At 31.3% G+C, this 9,741-nt stretch overlaps 1 protein-coding gene across 2 annotated transcripts in view; it reads left to right on the top strand.

The window, feature by feature from the left end:
- Positions 1-304: 304 nt before the first annotated feature.
- The window catches only part of LOC143042336 (fibrinogen-like protein A), a 54,235-nt gene continuing 44,798 nt past the window's right edge, over positions 305-9,741 (top strand). Inside the window, exons 1-8 of one of the 2 annotated variants that reach the window (XM_076214617.1) lie at positions 305-404; positions 1,815-1,883; positions 3,341-3,412; positions 4,797-4,868; positions 5,204-5,263; positions 6,059-6,198; positions 6,916-7,012; positions 8,300-8,464. In XM_076214617.1, coding sequence (XP_076070732.1) covers positions 335-404; positions 1,815-1,883; positions 3,341-3,412; positions 4,797-4,868; positions 5,204-5,263; positions 6,059-6,198; positions 6,916-7,012; positions 8,300-8,464 — 745 coding nt within the window. In that variant the 5' untranslated portion in view covers positions 305-334. The remainder of the gene's footprint in view (positions 405-1,814; positions 1,884-3,340; positions 3,413-4,796; positions 4,869-5,203; positions 5,264-6,058; positions 6,199-6,915; positions 7,013-8,299; positions 8,465-9,741) is intronic. The other variant, XM_076214616.1, reaches the window with a different exon arrangement.

Genomic DNA, 9,741 nt, shown 5'->3' with positions numbered 1-9,741 from the left:
TGTGGCATTTCACTGTCTGTTATTCCATTGTCTTCCTCTTATAGTTGGTGTGTTTCTCTTGGTTTTGCTTTATGACCTGGATGTATAACTGTAAAGTCTATTTCCATTACATTTAAATTTTTTTTGTCGTTATTAGACACACAAAATGTTGTGGTTCTACAATGACAGGTAGAAAACATTACAGAGAGTAACATATGGTTTTGAACGATATCTGTTTACCTCAAATATACACGCAATGAAGAAATTTGATAATATATATATACTAAAAAAACTACTTCACAATTTCTCATCATTAGTGTTGTGGGTTATTCGCTAGACAACATCAGTAAAGAACATGTACAAAATCATACTGATTGTGTGTTTGTCAACAGTCAACTTGACATCAGGAAGTAAAAATATAAGTGGTAAGGACAAAATTAACATTTAATGTTAGATTTCCATATAGATAAATCTTATGCATAAAATTATCTCATCTGTGAAAATATTTTGTTTTACATTATTAACCGGATGTTTTGGACGGTAATTGATTTGGGGATGTACGGCGGGCGGGCGGGCGGGCTGCTGTCAAATGTTGTCCGTGAATTAACTCATGAACTGTTAAACAAAGGTTTTAAAATTTCAATATGTTGTTACTTACAACAATATGGAGGTCAAGTTCAATAATGACTTTTACCATTCAGGAGTTATGTTTCTTAAAAGATTGAAAAAAGGTGTTTATAGTCCTGTCCGTGCATTTACTCATCAACTGTTCAACCAAAGCTTTTAAAATTTTAAGATGTTGTTATTGATGAAAAATTTGAGATCAAATTTTAAAAATGACGATTTATACTTTGACCGTTCTGGAGTAATGGTTCTTGAAAGATTGAAAAATGGCGTTTCCAGTCGTGTCTGGCATTAACTCATGAACTATTCAATCAAAATTTTTAAGATTTTAAGATGTTGTTACTGGTGACAAAATAGAATTCAGGTTGAATAATGACGATTTCGACTTTTACCGTTTTTCAAATTTAAATATGTTGTTACCGATGACAAAATTGAGGTCAAGTTCAATAATGGCGATTTTTACTTTTTCTGTTCAGGAGTTATGGTTCTTGAAAGATGGAAAAAATCTCAAATTTTAATATGTTGTTACTGATGACTAAATAGAGGTCAAATTTGATATTGACCATTTTCTCTTTCACCGTTCATCAGTTATGGTCCTTGTAATATTGAAAAATGCCAGGACACAAATAAATGTTAATAAATCTGTTTTGTTGTCGCTCTGACAGCCTCTTGTTAAGAACTAATTAGGATTTGATTCATTTTTGAATTCCAAATGCTTTGAGCGTTTTAACATGAAGGTAAATCCAGAAAATTGCTTAAGACCCACGAAAATCATTCGTGTTGTTTTCAATTTTAGCTAGGTTTACACATTGTAGTTAAAACTATGTTTGATGTAAGTAACTTAATATTGAAAACAATACTTTATGTAATTGTGCATTATGAGCGCTTTGTGACAATTAAAATGATTTTCGAATATGTGTTTCTCTCTTATTGTCAGTCGTAAATTACGTCAGTTGTATAAAGCATTAGCAAATTATCAAATAAGAAATAACATATATTGTTAAAATAATTTCAACCGTTGATTTATATAAGGCTTGAATATGTAAAAAATAAACAGTTCGCGCTAGCAATTGAAAACATTTCTTTTTTACAATTATCGAAGACAGTGACACTTGCATGTTGGCGTTAATATTAAGAAATTTCTGTTAGTATGGTCAAAATACCGTCTTGCAGTATTTTAAAGTTTTATACCTTTTCGTTGTTGATTTCAGAAGTAAGACAGAATCGGAAATCTTCAGAGGAAGATGATAGAGTTGACACTATTTGGAATGAATTGCAAGGTGAGTTTTATTTAGGTTATTGTTTATTTTTTAGTCTTTGATCTGTTCATAAGTTACTGGCAGGATATGATAAACTACGTATGGTCTATAGATACGTTTGTACAGAGAGATTAGTATGCCCGTAATGAAAATTCTGAATTGCACTTATCAGAGCAGTTTTGCTGCCATTACCTCTGATGGCCTTATCACTCAAATGCAGACTTGCTGTAAGCGCCGGTGAAAGTAGGAGAGGGGGAAATGGGGAAAATGGAAAATGCATACTTTCGGTTTGTTCAATGGCATCTGATATACTGTACATGTGTAGTGATATATCTGTTTGTTTCTTTTATTTAATAGGTCGATTCAACCAGTTAAAAGGTTTCCTGATATTGTTTCTCGTTGTTTGACTCTTGTATGAATAGCTTATATGAGTTCTGGCCATTTTTTCTATATCATAATTTGCATTATTGGTGTAACTTACTACATACAAAAAAATGTTGGTATTAAGGATAATACATATTAGATATGTAATATAGGGAAATAAATTAATGAAAAGGGGGATATGCTTTGAAATGTTAGTACAAATGTACAAAGGAGTCTAAATTGAAAACTACGTTCAAACCTATGATTGCGTTGGATAAAAACCGCAATTTTTATACGTGTGCATGTAAAACAAATTTCGTTGTAGAAGGGTCTAAAAACAGCACAAACAACATTTTCCAAAAGACCAAAAAAGTGAAAAAGTATGTTTAAACAAAACGCATTTGACTAACGGGTCGAACAACTGATGTTCTTTAACCCTGCTATCTGCCATTGGCGATTGCCAAATAAAATTGATCACAAGATGTAACAAAATGGATCTTAATATATATTTAATACTAAACAGAAAACAAATTTTTAACTTGTGGCCACGATGTTATGCGACAAACATACGGTGTCAATATTTTTCAGTACACCAGATCCGGATTTCGACAATAAATGTCCCTTCAGTGATGATAGGGATCGAAACGGTATTTGGAAGGCCATATAAAAAGTACCCTCATTTTTAGAAAAAGTACCCTCATTTTTAGATAGACTCTTGAATTTTAAGAGTCAATATAGGATGAACGGATCATATAAACCGGAGGGAAAAAATGATACAAGCCCAAACGAAAAACTATAAACGAGTCTAAATTGAAAACTACGTTCAAACCTATGATTGCGTTGGATGAAAACCGCAATTATTATACGTGTGCATGTAAAACAAATTTCGTTGTAGAAGGGTCTAAAAACAGCACAAACAACATTTTCCAAAAGACCAAAAAAGTGAAAAAGTATATTTAAACAAAACGCATTTGACTAACAGGTCGAACAACTGATGTTCTTTAATATATATATATGAAAAGAAAGATCATGACATAAATATTATATACTTTTAAGTGGTTAAGTTTTAGTTTTCGAGAACTAAGACCTTATATTTAATATTTTGTCTTTCATAGGAATATGTCTGCATGGAAATCAACGCGGAACTGTTCAAGAGCTGAAGAGGGATACAAAAGTTCTTCTCAAAAGTAAGTAATATAAATGATATTAAATGGGATACTATTAAAAAAAAAACAATCTCATTTACGTGTATTGAATTTCCAGAACTGATGTAGATATTTACATAGAATAAAGATTTTTCTAATGATAATGATATAATGAACGGATCTCTCCAAACATTATATTCAAAATTAATACTGTTAAATTGTTTTTAATTTTCACAGCCATGAATCATTCAAACATTTTACATCGAGTGTTTCCTTGCGGTAAATGCTTCTTTCCTTAATACCATATCCAAAATACTTTTGCTAGTGATATTTGCCTTTTGAATAATATCGTAAAATTCAAAGTGACCGTGACAACCAAATTATTTTACGTAACGTTTAACCATTCTTTTATTTCTCTTTTTTTGGCAACATTTCATGCTAGAGTTGATTTTTTTATTTAGTAACATATGTTATTGATTATCACTTATTTTTCTAAGAACTATGTACTAGTTAAACAAGTTTTTTTGTTTATGCAGTTGGGTCATATAAAACAAAATTAAAAGATTAGATAGGAGTCACAAAAATTGATCGATTATTTGTCAATTAAACTTCGTTGGTTATATTTTTAGAATACTTATCATGGTACATGTAGAATAGAAATGTATTTAAACACATATGTATATATAAATATGTTATGAACAAGATATAATTTTGTACAAATTATAAATAATATAAATAAATAATTGTATAACTTTGCCAATGAGACAACTACATGTATCCACCAAAGATCAAATGAAGTAGATGTAAGCAAACCTTTTTTTCAACCTCACAGCATTCTTTAATGATATCTTAAGAGCATATAGTCGGCTACAGTCCTGGCAAGAAAAATGTGACACACATCAAATGAGAAAACTGATGGACAAATGTACAACTATAACAAAACAATATAGGAAATTCAAATACGAGTTTGATTGACTTGGACCAATGATTGGTAAATTACCTGCCACTTTCTGCCAGTGTTTCTATTGGTGGTTTCCTGCTATGTGTCAAATCTTTATGCTTTTCTGTTACAACACTATCCAAATTTATGGATAGGGTTGGGTACCCGTAGACATGATTAACCCCGTCACATTCTGTAAGTGTCTGTCCAAAGTCATGAGCCTGTAATTTAGTAGTTATTGTTTGATGTTTCGTAATATATTTGTTTTTCGTTTTTTTGTTGTTTTGTACATACATCAGGCCATTTTTTCTCGTTTTAATTGTGTTATTTTGACATTTTTGGGTCTTTTATGCGATATTGGTTTGGCTTATTGTTAAAGTGACGTATGATTGAAAAATATACTTGATAAGTTATCTTATTGAAAGTAGTCTAATTTACAATATTACCACATATCCATTTAGATATCAATCATTATCTCTTTTGTAGATATGGCAATATACAAAGATGTTGTTAAAATGAATAAACAATTGAAAAATAATATCAAGTGGATCTTAGAAGGTATGCATACTTTTATTCAACGTTACTCCGTGTAAAAATTGTTGAGTCACAAGTTTCATGAGGTTGATAAGATACTTTCCATAAATTAACAATAAGTGAAAACATATGTCATGTAAGAATTATTATGTAAAACATCAAGAATAGTAAATACAAAATGTAAACGTGTAATTTAATAGTTTCGGTAATATTTGTTTACAAAATTTAAAACTCTATGAAAAAAAAAAACGCGTCTGGCGTATATACAAAATTTAGTCCTGGTATCTAGGATGAGTTTAATTATATATCTATATATTTTTTGGGTACTTATTGACTAATTTGAAATTACATATTTTCAGAAATTCGAGGGGAAAAAGAAATTTTAAGGATAGTTAGTCTATTGAAGAATGATTTCAAAGGTATTTGTTTGATCTGTTAACGCACTCTTGATGCATATGTGATCATTAGGAAAGGAAGCTTCTACCAACTGATGATGATAGATATAAAAACAAGTATAGCCATAGTTGTTGACACATTTGACCTACCTCTGGTCTTTTCGTACAGAATGACTGTTGTTTGCATTAAAGTCAAATCGCAAACATTCCATGCATGTTCATGACTGTTTAACATAAAAACAACAATCCATCAAAACCATGTGACGTAGATTATCGCATCTATCGTACAACAGCTTTCAACCAGATGAACCCCCGGCAAATGACGTCACGATAAACGTTCTTAAATGACAAACAAAAATACGTACATGTATTTGAAAGATTTGATATATCTTTTCACGTTTTTTTTAGGATGTAAGTTGTTGAGTAAAACGGATTTATGGTTACATGTGTACGTTATACGCAGAAAATTGCTAGTTGATTTTGTTAAAGCTTTCCTTTAATTTTGATTTTTAAAAAAATATTCCTACAAAGATAAAATATTTTGATATTCCTACATATTTTGCATTGCATTCAGAATATCCCAGCGCACTCTTCGCGATATATGTTGCCTTTAATTTGAAGGCTAAATATCACGTGAAAATAAAATTGATGTAGATGAATCGTTGTTAGAAAATATAAAATTTATTTGTTCATATGTTGTAAATCAATGTTTTAAGACTCTCAATTCGTCTTCTACTGAATATATGTTTTTTGAAAGACATCAACTAGATAATTAAGTAACAATCATTTAATTTATTTTGTATATTTTCAAATTATAAGGAACATGTGCAAAACCTGCAAGAGATTGTACAGAGCTTAAGAAGTACAACAAACAATCCGGCGTATACAAAATAAGTGCAGGAAATTCGAAGGCTCTTAAGGTTTACTGTGATATGGCAACTGACGGAGGTGGTTGGTCGGTTAGTATAATATCTTATGTTCACTATTACAATTAAGTAAATGGTTCCCAAATGCGTTCACCATTGTCGGTGTTTGTATCCAATTTGCTTAATTTCAAGTATCCGTCTTGTGTTTTGTGGATTTTCTGTTCCTCCTTTGTTGCAATTGTCGAACTATTGTCTTTGCTACTTCCTTAACTTTACCACTCTCCTTTCACAATTATCAATGTTTTGATTAACATATAATCAAAAAGAATTGTTATTCAAATTGATTTTATTGATTTTATTAAAGTATGTAGTATTTAAAAATTTAAAAAAAAGGCTGAACTGATGCCTTAATTTATTACATTTTATTTACAGTTACAACTTTACAGGGTATGGGGTGTAAAAAAATATGTTCATTACACGCCTATATCTATTTTTCACATGCTACGTTTAAAATTGTTTTAAATGTGATAAACATAAAAATAAGGAGATATGGTTTGCTTGCCAAAGAGGCAACCATAAACCAGAGTTAAAATTATAGACAATCGTAGGTCAAACATGAGAATTCCCTTACAAATTGATGCATGGAAACAAGATCGCGGACACACACCAATTTTACACTGGACGATGATCAATTAAAACTCAGTTAATCACAACTTTTGAGGGCTCGATTTAAATTTTCGACATACCGATCATGATGATATACCCTTCGTTAGAATATATTAAATTGAGGTAAAATTTCCTATTCCTTAGATCATCCAGAGACACCAAGATGGAAACGTGGATTTCAAACGAACATGGGCAGAATACGAAAATGGGTTTGGGAATGTTGAAGGTGACTACTGGTTAGGTAAGTCATTTTTTTCGATTTTGTTTGTGATAACTTTTAGGACAAAATCAGTAAGTATATATTAACACGCAATGATTGATTGATTAACTAGATATGATAACATATTTGGTATCCATCCCGAACACCAAATAATACAAATACAAAAAAAACAACAGATATTTTGTACTGTTCTCCATCTTATAGTCACAGTGAGGCTTTCAACTCGCAGTAAAAATATTCACCTCACTGCAAACTTAAAGACGCGACCAATTGCTCCGGTTAGAGCGGAATGTTTTTGCAACGGAATAACATTTGACAACTGTGATTTAATGTCCAGACCTATGAGTAATATCAATAAATTGATTTGACAAAGGGATCAAACAGTTACTCTCTGTTTTTTCATTCATATATTAATTCTACAGTTTTTTTTATTATTATTGGCTCGCTTGAACGGAGTCAAAAGGCGAGACATAGGTATGCTGTTTCCTGCGTCGGCGGCGACGTCAACAAAGTAATAGTTTGTGATTATGTCTAGTTTATGGTGAACTACTAGTGCTAAATCAAAGATATTTGGTATATAAAAAAGAAGATGTGGTATGATTGCCAATGAGACAACTATCCACAAAAGACCAAAATGACACAGACATTAACAACTATAGGTCACCGTACGGCCTTCAACAATAAGCAAAGCCCAACCGATTAGTCAGCTATAATAGGCAGCGATAAGACAATGTAAAACAATTCAAACGAGAAAACTAACGGCCTTATTTATGTAAAAAAATGAACGAAAAACAAATATGTAACACATAAACAAACGACAACCACTGAATTACAGGCTACTGACTTGGGACAGACACATACATAAATAATGTGTGCAGTTGTATTAGTATTGGCTCATTTGCATTACCATTAAGATAATTCCCCCCTCAGTTATGGTCTATTCACTTTGAAATGTTTGCTTAGTTTTCATGTATTTATTGGTGTTGAGGTAAGTTTATTTGAAACAACTAGTGGAATGATATTGGGTATGCAGTTATGTTAGCATTAGCACATCTCATTACCATGAAGATTATTTTATACCAATAGATGTGTATTTAGTTCTGTTCTGTTTTTGGGGTGAAAGCTAAATAAGATAGAGAGAAACTAAACAGACATCAATGATCATCGATATAAGATGAAAAACCCAAAGATTCTCGTATACAATGTTGATAGTATCTTTTATTATGTTTGTTGAATATGCATATTGACCAAGGTGAGCAACACAGGGTCTTTAGACACTCTATTTTTTTTTTATATCTTATCATTAAGGAAACAAACATATCCATCGTATGACATCTAGTGGGAAATATGAACTGAGGATAGATTTGACAAACAACAAAAATGAGAAGAAATACGCTGTGTACAAACAATTCAGTATTGGAGATGCAGCATCAAAATACAAACTACGTATTGGGAGTTATAGCGGAAATGCAGGTAACTATAATGTGTTTGCCATTTATTTTTTTAAGAAATTGAGCAATATTTATATTAAGTTCATCCTTGTCGTATGGAGATTTTAAACGATCTATCTACATGATCTAGAATATCAAATTAAATGATTAATTACGGATCCTCTTGTATCATAGCCTTCAAGAAAATTATATGTATCTATTAAAAACTGAATAGATAATCTTCCTTTCTGGTTCTGAGTTTTGATTTTGTTAAGTAGCACCCTAACAGCCAACCTGCCGATATTGATATAATAAAATAGAGCATTGAAACAGGGAATGTGTTAAAGAGACAAAAATCCGACCAATGATCAAACAACGGCCGAAGGCGACCAATAGGTCTTCTATATAGCTCCCGCTACCGGAGGCATGCTTCAGCTGCACTATAAACAATATATATATATATTAGCACAGTTATAATGGAAGTCATACTAAACTCCGAAATATACACAAGAAACTAACTTTTAAAATCATACATGACTACCATAGACCAGAGGCTCCTGACTTGGGACAGGCGAATCAATGCAATTGTGTTTTAACATGTTTTTTTTCAGATATCTGCCCTTCCCCTATACCTCTAGCTAATGTAGAAAAACTAACGCATGACAAAACGCACAGTAAAACTCAATTAAAAAGTCAGAGTCCGATGTCAGAAAAGGAAGCAAATAAATTAATCAACAAAAGATTATTAGCAGTTACTGACATGCCAGCTCCAGACCTCAATTGAACTGATTGCAAAACTATGTCTTTATCATATGACAATCAAGTACAATCCCTCCCGTAAGCATCATACCATCATATCATCATACAATATATGAGAAGAACATAACCCGTATCATGCCAACAACTGGTTTTAGAATAATGTGTTTATTTTCGATACAAAGACCCAATAAGTGAATCAATATTAAAGCCAAAATATGAAATCTTTAATGACCTGTCAACAGTATAGTAACTATATCCCTTCTTAATAAGTCTGTTTGAAGGTTTTGTTAACTTTTGACTTTTTTGCATTTTGTAAATAATATCACCGTAAAACTATGATGTGAAATACCGGAACGTATACATTGTCTGCACATTAAATTATATTAACGAATGATGTCCTTGTACCGATGACAACATTTTGTAAATGTTTTGACTAGTTTGTGATATCAAAAACCCTAATGTAATAATTTTTCAGTAATACACCAATTTCTATCGCCAAAATCAAATACATTGATAAACCTATGTTTCTGTTTTTTATCGACCCAAAATATAAGTAGCTGA

The sequence above is a fragment of the Mytilus galloprovincialis genome, chromosome 8 (assembly GCF_965363235.1).
Source record: "Mytilus galloprovincialis chromosome 8, xbMytGall1.hap1.1, whole genome shotgun sequence".
Lineage (NCBI taxonomy): Eukaryota > Metazoa > Mollusca > Bivalvia > Mytilida > Mytilidae > Mytilus > Mytilus galloprovincialis.
This window is presented reverse-complemented; position numbering and strand designations above follow the sequence as displayed.